This window comes from Odontesthes bonariensis, chromosome 20 (genome assembly GCF_027942865.1).
Source record: "Odontesthes bonariensis isolate fOdoBon6 chromosome 20, fOdoBon6.hap1, whole genome shotgun sequence".
Classification (NCBI taxonomy): Eukaryota; Metazoa; Chordata; class Actinopteri; order Atheriniformes; family Atherinopsidae; genus Odontesthes; species Odontesthes bonariensis.
The window spans coordinates 13,118,888-13,145,352 of record NC_134525.1 but is presented as its reverse complement, the minus strand read 5'-3'; the positions used below and the strand labels follow the sequence as shown (position 1 = coordinate 13,145,352).

Below are 26,465 nucleotides of genomic sequence, written 5' to 3'. Positions count from 1 at the left end.
ATGATGGAGGATGTTAGGGCTGCAGTGAGTCCTGCTTACTTGATTACGTTTGATACTTTTGAGATCCATTACTTTTGTGACATTTCTGGTGATGTCAGGACTCTGATCTGTACTGAAAGTATGAGGTGTCCATCGGGAAGTAAAACGGCACCGACTTAAACCCTTCAGCCTCACAAACTGTGGTCTGTTAATCAGGTAGTCAATAATCCAGGTGATTGTAGAGGTATCCACCTCTATTTTCTTAAGCCTCTTGCACAACAGTGCAGGCAGTATAGTGTTAAACTGGAGAAATCAAATAACATGATCCTCGCAGTGCTGCCTGATTTGTACAAATAAGAGGAAGCTCGCTGAAGAAGGTAGATAATGAAATCCAGAACTTCAACCCAAGCAAACTGTTTACTTGATTACTTTTGTAACAGTCTCTCCAGGACATTCATGATGTAGGATGTTAGGGCAACTGATCTGTAGTCATTGAGGGTCGATAGATGAGATTTATTCATCCACAGCACTGGAACCTTCTCCTGACTCAGGTTATAATTGAAGAGGAGCTGTAGAATCCCACCTAACTGTTACACACAGACCATAATATGCTGGGGCTCACAGCATCTGCACCTGCAGAATTCTTCCAGTTCAGTCTTTCCAGCTGCCTTTTCACCTCAGTGCTAGAGACAGACAGGCGGGAGGGGGAGGCAGAGCAGGTCTAAGTGGGTCATGTTAGGTATGCAAACAGGGGTTGTAACTCAGTTTTACAACTGATTGTTGTGTTTATTTACTCCAAAATATCTCTTATTAGAGAGTGATCTAGATTGCTCAATTTGGATTTCTATTTTAAGTTTAATTTGGCCATTTTTATGCACTTCTGAAACAGGCCCAAACATGGGTCATGCAAGGTGCAACCCTCACTGTTGATCATGAGGTAACCATAACATCTGTGCTGCATCCGTCAAAACATTATTCACCTGATTGTTTTCTTTTTTACGACTGTGGATACAGAAGAAAAAGGTTTAATTAGATGATTCTCAGCTTAGATTTGACGTTATGTCGTCTTTGTGTATGATGCCTATGACGTGCTTTTTTTTTGTCACAAACTGAATCCATCAGTAGGAAAAAGTTGACTTGCAGTAATGGTAGTATCTATATTTATTTTTGCTCTTTAAATGTCTCATTCATTTGCATTCCTGCTGAGACCTGCATAGCCATGCCCTCATTTTCACCACACGTAACAGAGACTTGATTTAAGAGACAGACACAATCACTTCAGTTTAATTGCTTTTGGAGGCATTTATTGCTGTGTAACCTGATTTGGTATATTCCCAAAATGGATTATCCACAGCAGCATAAACTCCTACTCCCTCTTTATGTTTTTTTAAGGAGATTTCAGCACAACATTGTTTGTGTAGCTGCGCCTGTTTTATTGGCTCTTTAAATAGTTTCTGCGTTCTTTAGTGTGAAATGCCACAGGCATTTTAAGAGTAAAATTAAGCCGTCTCCCTACATTTGTTGTCCAGTACGGCTTTAATTGGACAATGATGAATTAGCAAATGGGCTATCTGGAAACTCCACTGCTTTTACAAGTTACCACAGGGCAAATTTGTCATTTTTTATAGGAAAGCTGTGACAGACAAAATACATCTGGACACTGAAAACCCGCCTACATAATGATAATAGCTTTTGAACCTCTTATCATTATCTCTTCTTCATTCTTAAGTGATGTTGTCTTTCTGTCTGAGTACTTTTTATTTGAAGACTTGGTTAAGGGTCTGTCAATCCTCCATGGTGGCATTTTCTGAAAAACACTTAGACTGATAGACTAATCAATCTCTGCCTCTTGCAGCTGGTTAGATGTGTGTGGGTTGGAGAACAGTTAGAGGTTTGCCTTCTAAAGTCAGAGCTGTTTTCGGGAAACCTCTGGGCCACGACCACCCATCTATATCTATCTTTATCCAGCTTTTCCACCTCATTTCTTCTTTTTTGTATTTCTTTTCCTTGGCCATCCGTCCTCGTCTTTTTTCCCCTTCCCTCTAACTGCAGAGTCAGAAGGCATAGGGAGTGAGCAATGAGATCTCTTTCTTGCACAATGATATGCACATGAATTTGTGAATCATCATCTGTGTCATTGATTTGCAAAAAGGATCCTGAGAAAAACATCCACCACCGTCATATCTCTGGTCATACATTGGCTATATTTAGTTGTCGAAATTATTTTTCTCAGAGCTTTGAGTTGCTGAATTCCAGCAACTGTGTGTTTCTATTTTATTTTATTTTAGGAAAAGTAAAATACAAAAGACGAGCTCTGAAACACAATCGCACTGAGACAATTGCCATGTTCAGTCCAATCAAGTCGCCCGAGCCTTGCAACTTTAGGTCGTATGTTCATACCCTCTTATACAACCTTTAAGAGCTCCCTCTAAACTAAACTGTTTAATAAGCTACAAAGTCCCAATAAGTAGAATGAAGGGGATGGATGGCACCAGTACATGCAGTTGTTGGAACCCAGTTCCTTGTTAGCATACATTCACTCTTTTCTCACAGTTTTGACTAGCCATTTATGCATCACAGCTGCTTTGTTGAGAGTTAAAAATCCAAAATACTCGGTTAGGATTAGGAATGATCGTGCTTTGGGGTGTTAATATCTGGATAGTGAGAGCTGAAAGAGAAAAACTGCACATTCTCATCGTCAGTATTTGCCATCTTGGCTATATAGTGCTAGGGGAGAGACAGTTGACTAATTTTCAGCTTGTAGGAAGTTACCTTTTAAGCACCAATACTGTAGCAACACTAAAGCTAAAACTTGTGAATAGCAGCAGATTTCTATCAAGCTTTGGTGTTTAAGCTTATTAAATTGTTGTCTTCTCTGCATTATTGGATGTGTGCTCAGAGGCTTAGCCTAATATGTGGCAGCTAGCAAGACAATGGGGGTCAAATGTTCCAATCTGTAGATTTTGTAAGGGCAGAATTTGTTGTGTTCACTTTGAGGCAATACTACCCCACTTGAAAAGTAGCTTACAACTGAGCAAGTAAGAACATGGTGTAAAACTAGTCACAACGATTGTTTTAGTTTTCTGGCCCAAAAACACAACTATTTTGGTTTATTCTCATCAGAGTTAACCACGAATAGCTGCCCTGAAATATTGCACTAATGATAGTTCTTGACTGGTGATACCCAAGCAGTAACATATGAGACTAAAGAATGAGGCCAATGTGGAAGTGATATAAACTCTGGTTCCTTTAAAAAGGGTAATTGTAGTGGACTGCAAGGGACTCCAATTCCCTCAATGCCCAGTGTTTCAGCTGAATGGACATCCTGGTAGAAAAAAACTGATTTGTTCTTTACATACCTCATGTAATGTTCAAGAAAACGTTACAGAGTGAAGTTGCAAAGGCACCAGATTTATCCAAAGGGAAATGCAAAACTAGAACTGAAAAGAAATGTTAACTTTGCAGTCATAGCAGGTGTTATTTTTAGAGATGAATTTGCACTGTTGGCTTGATGGTGTAAGCCTGCGGAGTCTGCTCAGTTTTGCAATGAAAGTCACGATTGCAAACCTGGCAACATCAGTCTTAGGCTAAAAAATATCCAGACTTTTTCTTTCCACATTGATAATAGGCTATGGGCAGTTTGATTTCAGTTTGACTTTCACTTGGAGGGGTACAGGTAGACAAGTCTTCCTTCCTTCTTGCTGGCTAGTTTTAAGGAAATTGCATAAAACAGGGCTGTAAATAAACAAGTCTTTTTTTTTTCTTTCAAATTCTGTTTTGGTCTACCTAAAGTGCAGGATGGGTGGTGTAATGCCCGGGCTCTGTTTTTCTCATTTTAGTCATACTCTGTTGTTATAGTTTAGCTTAGTAGTCTCTCAAACCCAAGGAGCATTGGGAGGGATTTTAAAAGAGCTGGAACAACCAATCTAACTTAAAAGTGATCTGTCTGCGATGTGTGAGAAATTAAACTTGATGAAACAACTTTTAATTCAAAACTGGTTGTTTTGTTCCTGACTGGAATGGGAAACACAGATTTGCTTATGTTTCCAGGGACTTGTGTTTGAACTTTGTTCATATGTTTGTGTGGAATATACTGACTGTCTCAGGAGCATTGAAGTAGGTGATGAGAAGGTAACTGATAAAGGGAAAGATGGCATGTGAAGGCACAAAAGGAACTAGAGACTGGTGAGAAGGATCAGACTTGGAGAGCAAGAAGAGTCATGTTTAAACAAGCGTTGACCCCTGCAGAGCTTCCTCCATTTGACAAATGAGCCGTGGCTCCCTGCAGTGATTGCTGATGGTCGAACACTCAGCCAACATGACTGATGTTGTGTGAAATGAGCCGGTCCAAGCTTGTTGGGGTGCAGAAAAGGCTATGGATAGGCCAACAAGAGGCTGTGCATATATTTATGTACTTGAATCATTTACTTCAAAAGACATATTGATTTTCCACCCTGAACAGTTTACAGCTTTCAGAGCAGCATGGTTTCATGTTGTGTACATAGCAACAAAAGGAGAGTGCTGTTGTTCTGGAGTGTTAATGACACATATGAACTACAGTGGTGAGAACCATACGCCACTCTAAAGTCATCAAACATGTTTTGTTTCAGCTGCACCAAAGAACAAGGAATTTAGATGAGAAGGCCTCATTCCAGTTGTGCTGCTTGAAAGTGTGTGAACAGCTTTTCGGACAAGTTCCAAAATTAGATAAAGAGAATTCAAGAAAAAAAAAAAATTGGACCAAAATCTAAAAAGAAAACATCGGGTTGCGAAATATTAGGGGGAAAAAAACCTTTGAATCGACTTGAATTAAATTGTATTCTTCTGTAATACATATTGTGATCGCATACTTTCTTTTCACATAACAGCAAAACTGATGTTTTCAGTTCAATGATGTTTTCATATATTTTTGTGAATAACCACAGTATCAACAGAATAACAGCAAACATTTTGTTTTGTATGCTTGTAGCCTTTTAATTTTCCCAGAGAAGTAAAGTATACAACTATTTATATACAGTATTTGCCTTTAGGCTTTGATTTCTCACACCATTTGTGTAGTTTAGGTTTCTACTTCTGTACAGATGTATTCAGAAGTTATCTTTTGTTTTTCTTTATCACATCAACTGACACAACTGACCAACCATTTAACATTCCTGGTGCATCTAGCTGCCTGTTTCCTCTTAGCCATATCTACTTATTTTGCAGCTTTTTATCGAAAGCCTGGAGGCTTAAGTAGATATCACAGGATCCCTACAAAACCCATAAACTTCACAATTGAGTGAATCCACATCTAATATAGTCTTTATTGAAGATAGTGATATCCATTCATGTCTGCTAAGCCAACCGTTGTCTTACCCACCTGCACTGAAGATATGCAGACCGGTTATGCAAACTGTCCTAACATTTTATTCTAAATCTTAATTTTGAGATTGTATCCCATTACTGTGACCTGTGGGATCTTTCTTTTTTCATTGAAGTGTTGGAGATGGGCTTTGAGTGTTTTGTCAGTGGCAGTTGGGGAGAAAAACATTGTCAGGAGACTGGTGCATGCATGGATGGGTGCTCGAGGGGCTGTGGGGACTCCTGCATGAGCAGCCAGGAGACTGCTTTAAGGCATGAGATGAATCTAACAGGAGGCTCTGCCGTCGCTCTTATAAATGGACAGATTCACATTGTTGCTACTATCAAATATTCCCTTTTTCTTGTCCTGTAGACAGAGGTATAAAAACACATTCAGAGATTTTGCAATAACTTGAAATGGGCGCTTTTTACTCTGGTCGTTGGGTTGTATTGTATGATTGTCTACTTTGTGCAGGGACCGAGCAATTCCAGCATCTATGAATCAACTCTTTATATTAGTAAATAGCGACTAAAAAAAGCAAAATTTAGATTTACTATAAAGCACAACGTGCGTCTAAAAACACAGCATTATAATTACATTTTTATATGTACGCATGCCGTGCTCCAGTTATTAAACAGATGTTACAAGTTTTCTTTCAGATCCATAAACCCTTCGTTATCTCATCTACAGTTTAATGCCCCAGGACAGGAGTAGAAAATAAAAAAGGGTAAATTACTACATGATGGCACTGTATTCAAATTAGACTCCAATCACTGGCACGGAGCGTAAACTACAAGCAGCCTCAGTATCTGATTGCACTCACAGAATACACAAATCTATCTGTATATAATGCATGTATCTGGGTGAATTAGAGCGAATCAGCTGGGAATCTGATCAAACCATGTTGTTTTACTTTTTTTCTCCCACTCTCCCCAGCTGATTATTGTGTTACTAGGGTATGAAAACATGTCAGTTGCTGTGTATTACATCTGGAAAATAACTTCAAACTCTGCGACTCCCCACAGTCTTTCACGCTGCATTCTGATCCGCCAGAAGGCTTTGATACACGCATTTTTCATCCGCCTTTCTTTCTCTCTGCTCATTTCTTTTTCCTCCCACCCTCCAAACGTTCTCTCCGCTGTCTCGTTCTCAAGTTCTAGCCGGTGGCATTCGCCGCGTCTTAGAAAGATCAGCTCATATATTATCACTGAACAATCTAAAACCTGCAGCTGATAGCCTATATTGATATGACTCTCTGTATCTGCAGAGCTGCACCGTTTCCACTTCAGCCTTTTCTGGCTTAATGATGAACCATCGATGAAACAGAAACTGTGTCAAATAGCAATACAAACAGCCAAAGAAAGAGACATTTTCTCAGCTCAGATAGGTTATCTTTTTAACCTGCATAACACTGCACTCCATATATCTATCAACAATAAAAACGCAGTATATCCAACTGCAGACAGGATTCATATGATTTGCAGCTCTTTAAACAATGGATACAACTTGACGTCAGAGCCTTTTTTTTTAACGTGCTGCATAGAGGACATCAGGTTGAAACAGTCTTAAATAGAAGTTAATGTAATAATGATCCACTGCTCCTGGTAATGGCTGCTGTTTTCTGTTAGTGTGGTAATTATGTGTGTGAGTTTTACATAATCATCACGATGTTATCTTGTATGTCAGAGACTGACTGTTAGGACTAACGTCTCTGTTTGTTTGTGCTTACAACACGGCCCTCTGATCAGGCTGTCCCACAGTTTTGTGGGATTATTTTGGCTCGGCTTGACTTGTGAATCTGCGCACGTCTGCCCGAACAGCTGACTGACTTGAGTTGTATGCAGCCTGACAGAAACTTCTCAGGGCTTCTATGATAACGCCAGTAAGCAGACACTTGTATCATGATTTCAAACCTTAATTAGTCAGCGGTGGAAGATGCTTTCAGGATGTGCTTCATTTTAATTTGCCTGTAACGACAGAGCTCAACATGTCAGACTGCAATTTATTACTATTAACAATAATTAGTTGATTATGTTCTCAGTTGACCGATTTTGAGTCTCAGAAAATGATACCTGAGCCCAGAGAGAGAGAGATTCATCCCTGTATTGTGGGATATGTTCTGCAAATTCCCACATTTGTAGAGGTGGGGCTGTAAAGTTAAAGTTTGGCTATTTTTTTACATGGAAAATAACTCAAATGATTATCAGAGCTTTTCTTTCGGTGAATTTTTTTTCTTTCTTACAGATTTCTGCACCGGTTCTACATAATATTTAATCTTGAACAAATTTCATATTTCACGAGCTTCATACATTTTTCTTGTGACAAAATCTTATTTAAAAAAAAAAATTTAATTAAATTTACCCCCGTTTATTTATGGTTTATGATTAATTAATTTGACAATGAATAAATTAACAGAAATAGAAGAGAATGTGATAAAAATATGATATTTTTCACAAAAATACAGTCAAGCACAGGTACCCTCCTCAGGGGAAGTAATTAATTACATTCTGTCCCTGCTTCCTCTCAATTTCTGTCCCAAACATACACCATAAATCTCCATTTAAGGGCTTATTTTTTCATTTTTTCCCCAGCTTGAACATGGCCTCAGTAATCACGAGTTTGTTTGATTTCCTGTTTCATTTTCTGTTAAAGGTACTCTTAAAACAATGATAGGATCTGGAATGAATGATTTCACACAGCATGCCTATGACTTTTGCTACTTTTTTTTATCATTATGTTATGTTGAAAATGTAAGTAATCTTGTACAGTTTTATTTTCTCACCTCTCAGGAAGTACTCGACTTTTTGCTCGTTTAAAAGTGTTTCATGACGTGGACAAAGTAAGATTAGCTGATTACCATTTTCTCAGTAAATTTGAAACAAAGTGTCAATCTTAATTTCGTTATCTTTGAAGATTAATGCATAAATATTTAAAACACCATCTAACACATCTCCTTTTTACAAACATTCTGAAAGCAGATGTTTTATTATTATGTTGTGGTTTTTGTCATTTCTCCACCTTCCTGCAGCTGTGCGGAGATGCCCTCTGGTTACTGTACCTTATTTTTGGATAAAAATTATAACCAAGAGCCGCCCGCTCTTGTCAGAAGTTGTTGTGGGATTATATGTCCCAGCTGTGGGACAGCGGACCACCTAAAACTCCAGCATCATCATTATAGAAAATCAGAACCAGTTGCATAAACGATGCGTACAAAACAGTTTCTTCCTTCGAATGATAGTGATTTTCTTTTTTAATGATTTGTCTCACATTGTAAATAATCACAATATACTTTTATCCACAGTAATTGCGGGTCCTGTAAAGCGCAGCTGTGCGTCATGCGTAGTGACTGTTGAAGACCTTGCTAATGAGGCTTCAAAAAGAAAACAAATACTTGAAGTTTGCTCAGATTTTTCCTGGCACAAGATCGTCTCCCAGACTTCTGTTGGGCTGTTTAACAAAACAGGAAACGTACCATGATCCATTTGTACATCTGCGTCACCCGCCTGATCATCATCAGACCAGTTCTTGTTAACCTCTGTAGGGCACTTTGCTCTGAACTTACAGAGTTGATCCTTTGCTACCTTTTATTTCTTTAACATCAGCAGTTCTAGTTCTATTTGTGAGAGAACTGAGACCACAAAATAAAACAGATTTCCTTTTTCTCTGCCTGACTGATTTGTGTCTCCATTTTATACTTGGTAAAACTGTGCTTCTTCCTTACTATTGCTTTCATTATCATGCCTGTTAACGTGTACAAACAATGTCTTGATATGCTTCCAATCATGCCTAATAATGCGAGCGGAAATCAGGTTTGTATCCGTACACGCAGCTTCATAAATTTGGCGAAAATAATGCCTATGCACATTTCAGACATTCATACAGAATCTGCAAAATATTATGCATCTGGCCTCTGGTGTAGTGTTGAGCCTGCCCTAGTGGGACCAACCAGCCCAGAACAAGATACAGTTTGCACTGGTGGAAAAGTAAGCAGACATCAGACATTCACAGTATACGCTGTTTGATTAATACGCACAAAGACAAAAGTGCCATTATGACAGCTATGGCCTGATAGTGGCTATTTGTCCATCCACAGCAATATTTTGATGGCTGACTTCTGAAAAAAGACAATATTCCTAAATTATTAAGTATGTTACTAAATTTCACTGGAGTGATGCCAGGAGTTGTGAAAGAAACAAGCAACTTGATCTTTGAAAACAAGCCCAAAACAAGCAAAAAAACAACAACTCAAATTTCACTCATAAGAAGCAGATCTGGCAGCTCTGGAGCTCAGAGCATATGTTGTAAAGCAGCAGTTTGTCGAGCAGAGACTGGCATGCTGCACCTATAGCTTGATTTTGTCATTCTGCCCGTGTCTCATTCAGAGCAAGGTCTTAATTGGGGTTAATATCAGCATATTGCTGCGCAGGTTATTGCTGTCAGTGATACACGTCGAGAAGAAAAAGTGCACTCCCAAGAATATTACACTGCTACTTTGCAGTTTTGCTGTCGCTTATAACGAGACAACTCACAGCTGTGAGAGTTTCAAAGATATCTGAGAATCTCTGGCTTCGATTTATACCTTCGATCCAAGAGATGGAAAGTTATGGCTATTTTATTTGGGCCTATTACTCAATATACCGTTTATCTGGTAAGAAAACAACAACTCCTGGATGTCACGAGAAAATAAAAAAAAGAAACAAAATGGAATTCAGGATGGAGAAGGACAGATTAGGACTTGCAGAATGAATTCATCGAAGATGAGCTCTAAGCTTGGATACCTCCGAGACAGCTCTGAGCAACCCTGCTGAAATAGAGAGTAAATGGCATTATATCTCTGGTCACAATGATGGATTACGAACTGAATCTCAGAGGATTGGATTGGTACTAGCTAAACCGCAGTTGGGTTTTTTAAATGATTTTGTGCCCATCAGAGAATCGCATGTAGAATAACTAATGTCACTTTAAGTCCCGATAGGAAACCATCCACCCCTGCATGATTTCAGTTTCATAGCACGAACTGTCCCCATGTTTTGAAATGTATGCTGAAACTATAATTAGGTTTTCTTTTGTCTCATCTTCTCCCGTCTGTCTCCACAGTGAGTACTACCTCTTCACCCTCTGCACAGAGAATAAGTCCAACGCGGTCAACTGCTACTGGCCCAATCCGCTGGTGGAGAGCTACATCATCCGCATACACAAGCACTTTTTCTCCAATTGCACCTTGGAGCAGGTGGAATGGGTCGACCCGCCAGACGACACGCTCACCATCCTCATCCTGGTCCCGATTTGCCTCACTTTGGCCATGATTGCGCTGGTGGTCTGGTGCAGCAAGAGGAGTGATCTCTTGGCTTAGGTCACAAAGACGGAAGAGAAAGACTGAATTCAGGGTCCAGATTTCTTCCCTAAGTCAAAACTGTACACAACAAAGGAGTGCAGAGTACTGTTTATGAAGGTCAAACTATCCCCTAAATGGCACCGTTAACCATCTGAGCCTCTTCTGGAAATGTAGAAAGTAATGCTCGGCAGTTCAAAGGTCACCTAAGCTGTTGAACTGTTTAACAAGTATCTTTAACATATAACTCGCTACAGATCTGATTTGCAAATGTAACATAGAAGTTTCCGAAGTATAAACTATGATACCACTTTTATGTCTATACAGTAAATGTAGAGTAACAGCTCACAGCCAGATGACTTAGCTCAGCATGACTAGAAACAAGAGGAAACAGTTGGCTTTATCAAAAAGTTCAAAATACTTTATAATAATCATGATAATAGTAGTCAAACACAGCCTCTAATGCTCCAAAATAACACACACACACAGTTTCTTACACACAAGTGTTCTGGAGCATTAGTAGCTACAGTTGTTCGCTGTAGCCACAGAGGCACAGAAAACTAACATCAAAACCACAACATTGTTTGCTTGGATTAAAGAAAAAATGTCAAATCTGTTAATTAGTAAGTTTTAAAGGGCCTCATAAAGCCAGTGGAGATGCTTACTTCTTGGCAGAGCCACGCTAGCTGTTTTAATGTGATTTCAGTCTTTCTGCTAAGCTAACCAGCTGCCAGCTGCACTGTAGCTTCTTGCATTGGGACTTATGTAAATCTGGGCAAGATACCGAATGTTATTTTCCAAAATGTTGAGCTATTCCTTTGAGGCGCCAAGGATGTTGTTTCATATGCCGTCACATACTGGGGTGATTTGACCTGCGGGACATTTCTGGTATGTGACCCTGGAAGCTCTTGGATCCAGACTTTTGAGCTCGGGGATTCTTGTCGGAGCACTGTATCATCGCTGAAGGCCAAAGTACCCACCAGTCAGTGACTCACTTCTAAACTGGTGGGAAAAAAAAGACTCAGTGAGGAAGCTGTTTTGAAATATTTTTTATCATCACACTGTATGATTATCTGTGAGGAAGCCGAATTTGGACTTTGTACTGTTTCAAGGAATATGAAGTTTATTCTTACTGGGTTACTGAATGGACATGCACCACTGGAAAGGATACACTACCCAAAGACACGGCAACACTATGGTTTATACGTCATGGGACTTGAATTTAATTTGTGACTGCCTGGGCCCAAGCCCTCTGTTTTGTAGGAACTTATCAGATATTGTTGTAAAAATATTGTTAATATTCACAAAGAGGCAAAAATGATGAACTGACATCTCATAATGTGCAGTGATGCTCTCTGTCTGTGCTGTCTACTGTATATGTGCTGCCTCTTCAGTGTTATCAGACCAGTAAGAAACACACACTGATGCTTTGAACCTAATTTCTTAAGCGAGAGGTTTGATTTAACGTACACGCTTGTTCTGTTCTTGGATTAATTCCAGCCAGCTGCAAGGCAAACTAAACCAAACGCTGCTTTTTATTTTCCCTTAAAGCAACACAGCTTTGTTTTCAGCTTACACCTAAACATACCTTGTCCGCATGTACAGTGGTAATTAAAAAAGTTTCAAAATGGGACCTGTAAAGCAGAATATCTTTACCCTGGAAGGAGTTTTTTAAGGGACCTAAAATTGTTTTGTGTCGTGTATTTCAGTGTGAATGGAAAAAAAAAAAAATAATTCAACTCTGACAAAAATACTTGTGTACATGTGGATATGGAATTATCAAAATTGTTAATCTATGGAAACTGAAACTCCTCAACAAACATACTTTGATTAAACCTCAAGTCTCTCTTAAAACATTTGGTTGCTCATTTATTTTGTAAACAGAAATCAATCAAGATGTGCACACTCAGAGGCATCTCATCCCCGGCTTCTTCACAGCATGCTTTTAGTCACCTAATGTATAATTGTCTGAAATGTATTTATTGATTTGAAAACCAAGCCCCTGCATGACACCATTTAGATTGTAAGGTGGCATACAGTGTTAGAGTACAGCAATGTTTTTTGGGTCCTTGTAAGAAAAGATTATAGAGCTGATGGGGTTAATATATGTAGAGAAAAATTCTCTTGGCCAACCAGATGATTAAAGTCATTGTGAGACATAACTTGAATATGTCAAATATTGAAGTGGTAAATAGACACAATTTTACCAAAAAATACCACAGTTTCTCTCCAGAACGTTCCATATCTACATTCATTTACACCTCAAAACATGGCAGTTTTGCAATAAAAGTGCATTGGTTGTAAAGTCAGTCCAAAATTGTTAAATACCTCCTTTGCTTTGAAAATGATGGCTTGTTAAAAACTGCCATAACACAACATAAACGCGTGTAGCTATCTTCCCAATACATGTCTTACAATTCTGAAATTCCCAGAAAGATTTGTATGGAGGCTATGACTGTAGGCATTAATGTCATTTAATGTCACACCATAACCAGTTTCAGCACCATCATCTGACCTAACTGTACCATCACACGATGTAAATGCTCCACGGGAATGAAAGAAAAAGAAAAAAAGAAAAAACTAACCACATTACTGTTGCAAAATTGGGTCAACATCCTCACCGTCTGACTTAATAATTTTTCATCCAGAATAACCATATAATCATTCATTTAGCATTCAGAGTCTGAAGAGATACTGGAACAAAACTACATATTCAGAAGAAAATAACATGAATCATATAAATTTACAACTTTAATCTCAGAGCCCCAGACCCTCCGCTCCGATTATTATTACTCTTTCACAGAAAACAATGCTTGCACATACAGTACATAGTTTTATCCTCAGTGATCTCAAGGCTACCATAAATCCGTTCTTATATTCCACCAATAACTCAAAGCCATGAAATTAAAAGTTTAAAAATGCAACTCAACTCTTTGATCCTCCCATTTTGTTGTTGCTTAAAGCAGATTCAAAAGCCTCTCAAAGTTATTAGAAAAGAAATATATAAATACACAAATTCATAGATGCTTTACGTCATGATGAGTAAAGTATTTGTCACAATTTCCATCCCAAGTTATTTCTAACTGTGGAACAAATTTAGATTGAGTTTTTATCCTGTAAAGATCAGAAAACTGATTTAACTGATTTTTTGGCGTCCCATATTACAATTAAAGTTTACCTGGTTATCAGATTCCTTTTTCAAAATCACGTCAATCTGATCATCTGAGAGTTGTATAAACGTGTGTGTGTGAGACTGTATGTTCATGAGTATCAAAAGAAATTGTAATCACTATTGGTTTCAGATACTGAAGGGGCACATTAAGTTGAGGATGTTCATCTTGAGTTATTTACTGAAGAAAATGTCACAATTAAACTCAAATCGGAGCTGAGCATGCTGTCCTTTTTTTTTGCTGTGTCTCACTGTTATCATACTGCTTCTTAAATATGTGCATTGAGCCATAGGAGAACTGGCACATAAACCCGAAGCTGCTGACACATCCTATCCAATTTCCGCTGTGTAGGAGCATGAAATGAAGTTTCTCTCTACTTTTTAAAGCCATTTAGATTTCCTTCCATGTTCAGCAACATTACTTCAAAAAGGAGGTTTACAGCTTCACAATTTCTATTACAAATAGCATATTTAAAATGAAGGGAATGAAGCGATGGAAAGTGAAAGTTTGAAGCTGAAATCGAGGTGGATCAACTTCAAACATCTCGTGTCTAGAATTTATAGATATCATCAAACTGCATGAGCCAAGATGCAAAATAGTTGTCCATCCCTTAAAGCGCCGGTCAGGTCCATTTTAAATGGCAAAATTTTAAATTATTTCTTTTTTTTTTTTTCACAAGTTCACACAATTATTTGTGGTCTTGATGACATATTTGAGTGATGCTTTGGTCATATAACCACAAGATTACAGTACCACTCAATTTTTTCTAGCCCTGTCTACAGCGCGGTTTATAATATTGTATTTTAGCTGTAGGTATTCTACTTAATCTGGTACCACATGTGGTTTGGGCATGCGTAAGCGTGTAATGCTTCTACAATACATTGCACGAGGGTTGATAACAGCTTTGCTCCTGCAGAGTATGTCCTTAAAACAAGAATCCATGCTGCTCTTCTGCTCTTCATCTTCTCAGTCTGTTATGCAGTTTTTGTTATGCAGAATCAGCTGATTCAGGCGCACGCATAGTGCAAAGATTTGGGCTCTCTGGGGTCGGGACCTGATGGATTGGTGGGGATGATAGAATTTAGGACATATGGGCCTTACAGTAAAACCCTGAAACTGCCCTGTGGAGGGGGGTGGGTCTATCCCAGCTGCCATTGGGGGGAGGCAGGGTACACCCTAGACTGGTCAGTCCATCATAGAGTAAAGATTCCACCACAGACATATCACACAGACCAGCTCTCATTTATTATGCACTATGTGTTTTTAAAGGTATCTATAAATGAACACATCTTGAAATTTCACTGAGAACAACCATTCTCTTGGTTCTTGGTAGAACCGACGTTCAAATTTACAACTGCACAACCTTCCACTGTATCGACTCTGTTTAGACCTTTATTTTCAATAACTTAGGGTACCGCGTGTGTATCGAGGTGGGCTGGTGTCACAGGCACTTCTGAACTCAACTGAATAAAAATACTACTGTTGTTGACTTGTATTGGAAGAGATGCATGCATACCATAAGCAACAGCTTACCGGACTGATCTGAAATGATTCAAAATCAAGGCATCAAATAAACACTTCGACAAATGCTAAATCCAGTACAACAATAGGATTAAAACAGCATGGTTGATTAATTCAATTGAGCAGATATCAGTGGTATAAACTAAAATTTGCCTAACATTTGCCCTGATATGTACCTGACTACATGCAAACCTTTTGCACTTAAGCAGTGGTGCTGCTGTGTGTAAGTTGCGTATTGTCCCATTCTCTGGGACTGTTTCATTGCAGGTTGGGTGACATTCACAACAACGTAAGCATACTGTGGGCAGATTCCAAGGCTATACACCAGAGCCAGTGGTCTCAGAATTTAAATGTTTTTGGCTTGAAGCATTAACCCCTTCGCTACAAGCATGCACCACATCAATGCCACTGATTCACTATTCTAAATTTAGGCTTTTGAAATGGCGTACTCTATGTTTTTATTTTTAGAGTATTGTCACAGGCACTGAAAAGAACAAGATTTGTCTCTGTTATTACATCCACTAGCGCACTAGTGCTATGTACATTTGAGTATTTTAGGTAATTTTGTGGAATTTTTGGAAAATAAGTATGATGCGCTGTGGACTTTTTTTTTGCCCCCAAAAGACCCATTCGTTATCAAATAAAGGATGAATTTGCTGGAGCTTAAATTCTACCGATTACACAAAGAAAGAGAAACAAATCTCATCATGTTTTCCCAAGACATCAGAACCCTGGGAGAGTTTACACACACGTGTGGATGTGGCATGTGTGTGTGTCTTTGTGCATTCAGACATTATTCTTTTATTAAGACAACAGCATTATCCCAGCCAGTGCAAACAGTCATCCAACTGAATCCATGGCAGATTTGCTATGTGTCTGTGTAAACCTTTGAAACAATACAGAGAACACCAAACATGCAGTTTGAAATCTTATCATCGCATCATATAAATAAACTCGGAGTCAAACAATGCAGTCATCGCTGTCTGTGGATGACAGTCAATGGTGTTGACATGGCTGTCAAACTCTAACCTTCCACTGGATGGATTGTGAGGCACAAAACTGGCAGAAAAGCACTCACTGACCACAATACAGCCCCCGTATCATTACTCACTCCACCTAAACAAACACATGGCAAGATATCAGGCAATATTTATTCTATTCAGTACTGTCCAGGAAACGGCACAAGAGTTTTTGTTTCTTCTCGGTGACAAAACAACAGAGTTTAGAGATGCAAAACAGAGGAGACAATAGTTCACGCTGCGGTGAAGGAGACACAACGCAGTGCCACTGCCTGTAAGGATGGCTTTTCACAAGGCCTCGTCAGCCAGCATCTTAGACGCAGGAAGGATATTAAAGCTTTTTCCCAGAGTTGACAGAAGAATACAGGGAAGTGGGTTGACCCAATGGTTTTGACCAAAAGCGGTGCAGGAAGTGTGAGAGTGCCAGGCTTGCATGCAGACCTTTTCTGGAATGATGGGTGAGATGCTGGTAGAACACAAAGCGACTGGCTTTTCAAGGTTGATGTCAGTTTTTCGCATTGAAATAAACGAAAGCACTCTTAACTAAAAATAGCTACTGAAGGAAGTACAGTTCAGAGTTTTTATACTTGCCATCATAAATGGACATCACTGATAATTAATCCATCCGTCCGTCCATTTTCTTCCAAAACTCTCTTTTTTCCCCTAAAACTCAGTGATATGTCTTATTTCTCAAAACTGTGCCTGTTAATATTGCATGTTTAGTCTGCATATCTGACACGGAGAGCCTTGTTAGGGTGGTCTCTAAATGAAATTAAAAGAAAAAAGAACACAAGACTCTTCTCTAATACCCTCCCATTGAAAAAGTCCCTACTTCTCTCTTGAAATTTTCTTGACAGTCAATAGTTTTTGTTCACAAGTCATTATGAAGTCATTACCAATATTTACGTCTTACCAACCGTGTACTGGTGATACTATAGTGTCAAATTCACCAAGTTGGCTTTACTTTAATAAGTATCCATAGTGTTTCTTAAAGAAAAAAAAAACTTGAATCAGAAAGTATAATCAAGTTGAACAATTTGAACAAACTGATCGATCTGAGTTTGTTGTAATTACATTAGGTTGTAAAAATAAGTTGAAACTATCATGCCAACGAAAATGACAGGTAATGCTCGAAGAAAAACTAATGCATCCCAGCTACATGTGCATCCACACCACAAACCCATCTGTTGCGGTGTGACAACTGCCTTCGCAATCATAATTAAACACCAGGATGCCTCGGATAATGACCATAAATATACAGTTTTGGGTAATCCATGGTTCAAAAAGTGAAGGCATGAAAGTCTCCCGGCTCTAACTTGAGAGCTGTCTCATGCAAACGCAGAAATTAATTGAAAATTGTTTGCTATCGTCATTAATCCGAACAGTTGAACTATATTTTCAACTTTTTTGATATGCTACCTTTACACTGAAACTACGACGAAAGGTTTATCATTGCTGATATGATGTCAACATGATGACCACATTTTTCCAGGCTGTTTTGCTGAGAATATAACACTTAAAAAATTAGGCACCAAGGTGAAACTAGATCATCAGAGTTTACCTCCTATGCTTTTCGCATGATTTCACATTGACAATTTCAGATTCCAGGAATTTCAGATGGTCAGCAGGTCAGGGTTGCCTTTGTAGAATTTATTGTTTAATATTTTTTTCCCATCTTGGAATTAATAAAGTATTATTCAATTCAATCTGGATGGCAGCACATGATGCCCCAAAACATGTATACATTGTTCACGGTTACTGGTGCCTACACAGATGTGCAAGTTACTTTTGCCTCGTGCACAAATGCACTCTCAAACAATCATGGATGCTGTCTTTTTATCGAGGTTTGTCTGAGCTCAGGCACAAAAATGCTGCTACTTTCTATCAGTTCTACTTTCTATCTTTAACTAAGCAGTGGTGAACTATGCTGACAACAGTGCTTTTTCAGAAGTGTGCATGATTTCTGCTTTTGATTATTGTGTTTTAGCGTTGTTCCTTTTACACAGGGTCAAAAGTAAATTATAATAGTAGTTGAACTATTTGCCCACACAGGACCCATCCATGCTACCATGATTGGTTTCTCTTGTGTCGATTTCATTGAAAGTTGTAGTTTGTATAGTTTAGGTCAGTTTTCATATATTCATATAAAAGTCTTTTAAAACAAATTTTAATTTAATGTGGCCTCTTACAGGTTCGCTCATTATTTTTACATAAAGTTTCCACGGTGTCCCAACTATTTGGACACAGGGATTTAATAGAAGATGGAAAAATAATATGTTGTAAATGTAAACTGATTCACGATTCATTCATTCAAGCATAAATGGCATATTGCTATCACATTTTCTGTATTTTTTTGTTTGATATAGGACTGCTGCTCCTTTAACGAAGTCATTCAATAAAACCTTCTCATTCAGTAATGCTGCAATGACTCCAAGCTGTTGAGTTATCGTAGCTCCACAGACTTTATTTCGACTTGCCCAACTGCTATGTTTTTTTGTAGATTGAAATGTAATAATTTAAACTGAATCATACTGTATGTCAATTCTAAATAATATCTGACCCTTTTATTGGTGGCGTTTTCTTATAATTATTTTTTATGTATTTGATTGTGTGAAATGCTGCTTCCCTGAGTGATTAGTACACCAGTATCCATTTGTCTAATCACGCCTCTTTTAAAACAGTAACGTGCTGGACCTGGAAGGAGAGAGCAGAGCCAACGGTTGTTGAGTCGGCAGCACGAATCCGGGAGGGAGAAGGCCTGCGAACGACTCCACCTAAAAGATAATTCCGTATAAATAAAACTTTATATCTAACAATACTCAATCTCAAGCATCCTTGCTGACAGAACCCACAGTGGCATCAGAGAACACCACAGATTGTAAAGCACTTTGTAATCTTTATCTGTGAAAGGTGCTATATAAATAAAGTTTACTTACTTACGTACTTTCGCCGCTTCTACATTTTGGCTTAATTTGTTTGAAACAGATAATGATACAAAATAATATGTCAGTTGTTATTAGAGATTGTTTTTACCTCGTTTCAGGGTCTGATCAGGACCAGGTGATTTTCTTTTTGTCCCGATACATAACATCTTGAATAGAATTAGACTACAAAGAGGGTATACTTTCTTTTTCTCATGACTGCATCCATTAGGATTTCAGAAGTGGTCCTAAGTATACAATATGACTTATCACTGCATGGGTCATGTGGATTGTTTAGGTTCTATAAATAAAAACTAAAAACAAAGTTCTTGTGCATTTGTGTTTTCCGACAGGGGCCCAGGAGTGGGGAGGGTTTTTCTTCACCCACACAAAACACACATTCTATGCACACACAAACGGACACACACACACACACTGAAAGCAAAGCGTGACATGGCCTCGCATCAGTTAAGCGGGGTTCTTAGTAAAACATTACATGCTTAACCATAACAACCACCTCCCAAATTAGTACAAATGTGAGGAAATTCCAATTCTCATTACTTGTTCACTGAGCCATCAAAAGTCAGTTCTCAGAAGTAGCTGAACCAGACCACACACACACACACACTTTCCCACAGTAAAAAGCTCCGAGGCACATGACCCAAACAGGACATCCTCCCAATCGTTCACCCTCTAGAGTTCCTACTCCCCTCCTCCAACCTTCATAAACCACTTTCTCAGTTTTTAACTATTTATTAACTTATATTTTTTTCCAGGCGGCACTGAGTGGCAAATAATCTCAGGTTCTCATTATCACCTCAGCAGTATTTCTGGAAATGATCCCTCCCTATTTAGCAAATACAGGTGTCCTTTTCATCCTCCCTTTCAGGCTGTTATAGCCTCAGTGGCCTGCAGGTTGTAGATAAAAGCAGTCACTTCTGGGAACGAGGTAAACAAAGTGACGTAACGGAAAATACTAAATTATTCTACTCACTTAAGACTTCCCGTGGACATAGTTTAGGTCTGAAAATTAGTTCTGAATAAAATGTCAGCATCCAAATAAAGACATGAGTCACCGCTATTGAACGGTCCTGTCAAATTTTCCTCTAATTTATCGGCATTCCTAATCTCTCTGCGGCTCCTGTGAGACGGAAAATACTTTTGAGAGGAAACTTTTTTTCTTCAGCTTGAGAGTTGTGACCTTGTAATAGTGCTCGGCACATTTGAATTAACATTACAAAAACACAAAAAAAGAAACTATCACGTCTGTGCATTAAGTATGACGTTTAGCTGTTTTAATGTTTCAATTAGCTTCTATTCTGAATTGCTGAGAAGCAATAGCTGTTTCCTACTGCCTGTGATCCAGTAAAAAAACTCAAGATCAGTTCTCTGTACATTATTGACATAAATGAACAATCAGCATTTCACTCATGGAAACCAACACATTCTCCAGTTTTAAAGGCACTGGGTACCCATTTACAGTCACTTTCTGACGCACAGGGAGCTGCTACATGTTGCCAGTTATACTTCTGTGTCAGGAAGTGATTCACCAACTGTGATATAAAAACATTCTGTAGTGCTGCTTTATCAGTACACAGATTGTGTAATTAGGTCAGAGGAGAGGAGGGAGATAGACATCTGGCTCCCGAATGTGGGGCTCACGTCTTAGTTCAATCTTGGCATGCTGTTTTTCACTTCCTTTTTTTTTGGTCTTCATTTTGAGTTCCTTCACTCTACTGCTGTATGACTTCATTACACTTTAACAGTACTTGGTTAGGAGAAGGAAAACATCATGGTTAAGCATCGAAATATACAAATACAAAAGCATTCATTTTAGTGTGGGATGCACAGTGACAAGGTGGTTAGCATGGCTGACTGGTTTGAAGATTAGTTGGTGATTGTAAATTGACCATCGTGGTAATTGGCTGTTTTTCTGGTTTGTCTGTGTGTGGCCCTGGGATGGACCGACAACCTGTCCAGGGTGTACCCTGCGTCTTGTCCAACGGTAGCTTGGATAGGCTCCAGCCTTGGGATTGACAACGATTTAAGGAACGAGCCATGCAACTGTTAGACTTTTGAGCAAACGAAAAAATTACTACAGCAGACATTCAGACATTATTTAATAACAACAAAAGCAAAAAAAGACCTAAAGATTAAAGGATGGAGAAGTACGCAAACATTGCTGCATTAGCAGTGATGGGTGCCACTGAAGATTGTGTCAGATCAAAATCCTTGGTAGCACTAAATCCACTTGACACAGACACAGACTAAAAAACAGCTTTTATCCCAGAGCCATTACCCTGCAGAATATAAACAACTGCCAATAGATATACTTGTATTGTATTTATCTTGTTAGTATATCACAATGCATTCGCATTTTACTTTATATTTCCAAACGCATACTCAGCTCAGGCATTAACTGTTGAATGCTGAATGGTGGCACTGATTGTTTACTGTTTAACGTGTGGTCTCTTAAGCGATCTGCACTTTAAACTGCTGTTCTGACTCACTAAGGTCTTTATATTTCCTAGCTGACCACTAAACTTATGGTCTACACTAATGATTTGGACTCAGAAAAATATTGGATGGGGTTGGTGCTCTACAATGCTTTTATTTTATGTAAAGCACTTTGAATGGTATTGTACATGAAATGTGCTATATAAATAAATTTGATTTGATTTGATTTGATACAATATGGAGCTGATGCACCTCTATCTGCCTTTGTTTACTCTCAGATAAAAACCCAGTTACACTTGAAAATTGAAAAAAATAAAAAAGTAGCAAATGTATTTTTAACATCTACAGAGAGCTGCACGCTCTACCTCCCCTGCTTCCAGGCTTATGTGCTGAAAAATGCTAATCATCTCCTGGCTCTACAGCGCATAAGTATTTATGGCACAAGAAAGACAGTGGCATAAATCTTCTTATCTAACTTCCAGCCAGACAGCAATTTTTATTTTATTTTTTCAAAATAGATAGACTTATTTGCAACGTATTAAACAAATGTAGGAAACAAACTAATCGTTCTGCAGTAATTAGCAGTTTGCAGATATGTTCTTTATAAACACATCATTTGTACTTTCTTCAGGCAGCATTGTGTGGTTCTGCTTTATTAGCCTCCTAATAAACACAGTTGCAAAAAAGACAAACCCATTTCAACATTTGAGATTATTGCAGCCTGCTCATGGCCTCCTCCTTCGTCTATCTTTCGCCATCCCCTGTGTCCTTTTGAATCCAGCTCATATCCCCTCTCCTGCTTTCACCTTTCCCATATTTTTCTTTCAACCCACCTCCTCCTACCCTCTCCTTTTCCTCAGCGACCCCTTTGCCCTGCTTAGCTGGACTCCCTTGTAGCTGGCCAACTTACCACACAGCTGGATTCCGTCTGTCCCTCTCTCTCTTAACACACACGTACACAGTGGAAGAAGTCATTACTAAATTAAGTGGTGCCTTCTGATAAGCACAGCCTTTTCGCAACAGTGTGTTCAGATCAACAAGCTGCAGCCTTTTGGGATTTATTCCAACTTTTGCAACATCTTGCATCAGTTTTCCAATAGCAACATTAAGACAGTGCGTGGATTCATACCAAACGATTATTTCCATGTGCTTGAAATGTTTGTATATTTTAGTGAAATTTAGTTTAGAATACTTGTCTATGCGAGGTTTAAAGGGATAATCTTTTTTCTTTTTAAGTGAGATTGTGCAAAGTATGTTTGAGTAGTCAAGTATTTTATCTGCTGTAGGCAGTGGTGGGAACGCTCTCAGTTTGGAGAATCAGGTAAGTCTTAAGAGTTGTTAAGTTTTTTTCTTTTTCTTTTTCTTTCTGTTTTTGTTTTCTTTTTCTTTATTAAAGATGTATTGGCACCAGTGGCCTTTGACTGAAAGTTTCTTGATAGGAAAGGGGGCAGAGAGAGAGATAGAGTGATGGATGACATGCGGCAAAGGGCCTGAGTTGAGTCTCAAAGCCGGGACAACTGCATCGAGGAGCTTTGGCCTCTGTACATGGGGCGCCCACGCAACCAACAGACAGGGCGCTAAATTAAGAGCAACTAGGTAAGGGACCACCAGAGGAGTGCATTAGCTGCATCAAAAAAAACCCAAACAAGTCAAAACTCAAACATTTCTTTGCAGTTAAAGCTAAGGCTAAGGCTAAGCAGTTGTTGTGCTGTCCTGTGGTTTAAGGTCACCTGTGTATTATATGAGATTGCTGCTGCTTGTGCTTTTTTGTTTGTTTGTTTGTGTGTTTGTTCTCTGCTTGTCTGCTTACAGGTGCTCCCGGTGCTTCTAAGGTTGGAGTCCCCACAAAAGACGTGAATTGTCTTCAGTTTTGTTTTTACAGGTGTAGCAGCTGGTTGTGGGCTGCACGGTGGTGTGGTGGTTAGCACCATTGCCTCACAGCAAGAAGGTTCCAGGTTCAACACCTAGCTGGGGCTTTTCTGTGTGGAGTTTGCATGTTCTCCCTTTGTATGTGTGGGTTCTCTCTGGGTACTCCAGCTTCTTCCCACTGTCCAAAAAATCATGCATGTTAGGTTAATTGGCATCTCTAAATTGTCCTTAGGAGTGAGTGTGAGCGTGCATGGTTGTTTGTCTCATTTGTCTCTATGTAGCCCTGCGATGGACTGGCAGCCTGTCCAGGGTGTACCCTGCCTCTTGCCCATTGACTGCTGGGATAGGCTCCAGCCCCCCCGCGACCCGACTGACGGATTCAGCGGTATAGATAATGGATGGAGAAGCTGGTTGTCTGATTTTTCATTGTTTTTTATGTTTGTCTCTTCATGTTTCTGTTCCTTTTTTCTCTTCTTCGCTCTCCCTCTCTCTCTGTCCCCCAGTCCGGTTCGGCACTATCACACTATCACATCATGTTAATATTGTAACAAAAATAAATAAATAAGGAGTTGATGGGCATCAAGGGGAGCTTTACATTCATAAAGCTTCCCTTGGCATAGCAAATGCGTTTAGCATAAACAGTATTCAGATTACAATTCTGCTGCCATAATGCTGTACAGGACAAGGGTTAAAAAAAAAGCAAAAAAAAAAAAAGCTAAGGCTTTACTTTGCAATAACCTGTACAACATGGATTTGTTCCCTTTCAGATTAGTGCTATTTCTAGTTCTTGCAGGAAGAAGATTCTGTTTGATGTGGTGGTTTGTCATTTTGTTTTACCTGTAATGCAAATAAACATCCCGATTCGAACTCAAATGTATAATGGTTTTTAAACCATCATTTTTCCTAGTGGGAAAATTACTGTCAGTGTTCACTGATGCGGCTTTGAAGGTTTTGAGTGGTTTTGGATGATGAAAATTCACTAACCTGCGGCACTTTTCTGAATAGCTTTGTGATGACTGCTTTCTACTGAATGTAAGGAACTGACTATTCATAAGTATTTCATACAACCCCACTTAAAGGACAATTTCGGTCGTTTACAACATCCAGCTGTATTGCCCAATCTACCCATGATTTAGCCATAGCAAAGACGCAAAAAAATGTCATCCGACCCTGACAGTGTTGCTTGCACGGAGATTTTGGACTGACAACATACCCATGGGGGCATCAATTTATATTGTGTTTTAAACGCTATTTTTATACCTCTTCTACAGCTCCAAACAACATAACACTTACGTGGTAGTGAGTAGAGGGTCCCTAAAGCCAAACCAAAGTGTCCCGAGGTCTTCATGTGGTCGGATATAGAGTCCAGAATGAATTTAATCAAGCCAGTACCTGCTCTCAATCAGAGCTCTTCCATCAACATGAGGCTATCTCACGCGAGACATCACGTCACGTGACATTTCAAAATTCCAACCTGTTAGTAAGCTAGGCTTTGATGTTGCATACAACTTCATTTCACTTTTGAAAGAAATACTGGACTATGTTTGTAAAAAGAACGGCAACGAAATTGTGACTTTCCAGAGCGAGTTAATCCACAGTCGGCAATCAACTACGGACTCACGTGACGTGATGTCTCGCGTGAGATAGCCTCATGTTGATGGAAGAGCTCTGATTGAGAGCAGGTACTGGCTTGATTAAATTCATTCTGGACTCTATATCCGACCACATGAAGACCTCGGGACACTTCGGTTTGGCTTTAGGGACCCTCTACTCACTACCACGTAAGTGTTATGTTGTTTGGAGCTGTAGAAGAGGTATAAAAATGGCGTTTAAAACACAATATAAATTGATGCCCCCATGGCTATGTTGTCAGTCCGAAATCTCCGTGCAAGCAACACTGTCAGGGTCGGATGACATTTTTTTGCGTCTTTGTTATGGCTAAATCATGGGTAGATTGGGCAATACAGCTGGATGTTGTAAACGACCGAAATTGTCCATTAAGGAAAAAAAAAATTCTTTTAAGTGGAAATTTTCCACTTATGTTATGTTTTTCTAAATATTCTCAATATCAAGATGTTCAGGGAGCCATAATATGAGATGTGACTTTGTGATTCTCTTTACTTTGCATTAAGCTGTAGAACATGGATTTGTAACCCCTATGATGAGTGATACTTTTGGACGCCGTGTTCCCTTGCCCGGACGCGGGTCACCGGGGCCTCCCCCTGGAGCCAGGCCCAGGGGTGGGGCCCGCCGGCGAGCGCCTGGTGGCCGGGTCTGTGCCCGTGGGGCTCGGTCGGGCACAGCCCGAAGAAACGACACGGGTCCCCCTTCCTACGGGCTCACCACCCGTGGGAGGGGCCATGGGGGTCGGGTGCAATGTGAGCTGGGCGGCAGCCGAAGGCGGGGACCTTGGCGGTCTGATCCTCGGCTACTGAAGCTGGCTCTTGGGACGTGGAACGTCACCTCTCTGCTGGGGAAGGAGCTTGAGCTGGTGCGCGAGGCTGAGCGGTTCCGGCTAGATATAGTCGGACTCACCTCGACGCATGGCTTGGGCTCCGGAACCAGCCTCCTCGAGAGGGGTTGGACTCTCTTCCACTCTGGAGTTGCCCGCGGTGAGAGGCGTAGAGCAGGTGTGGGCATACTTATCGCCCCCCGGCTGTGCGCCTGTACATTGGGGTTCACCCCGGTAGACGAGAGGGTAGCCTCCCTCCGCCTTAGGGTTGGGGGACGGGTCCTGACTGTTGTTTGTGCTTATGCACCAAGCGGCAGTTCAGAGTACCCACCCTTTTTGGAGTCCCTGGAGGAGGCACTAGAGAGTGCTCCTCCGGGAGACTCCCTCGTCCTGCTGGGGGACTT

At 39.7% G+C, this 26,465-nt stretch overlaps 1 protein-coding gene across 1 annotated transcript in view; it reads left to right on the top strand.

Annotated features, from left to right (window-relative positions):
- The window catches only part of LOC142370248 (receptor activity-modifying protein 3-like), a 37,486-nt gene extending 23,445 nt beyond the window's left edge, over nt 1–14,041 (top strand). Inside the window, exon 4 of the mRNA XM_075452730.1 lies at nt 10,418–14,041. Within this exon, the coding sequence (XP_075308845.1) occupies nt 10,418–10,673 (256 nt within the window). The 3' untranslated portion in view covers nt 10,674–14,041. The remainder of the gene's footprint in view (nt 1–10,417) is intronic.
- The last annotated feature ends 12,424 nt before the right edge of the window (nt 14,042–26,465 follow it).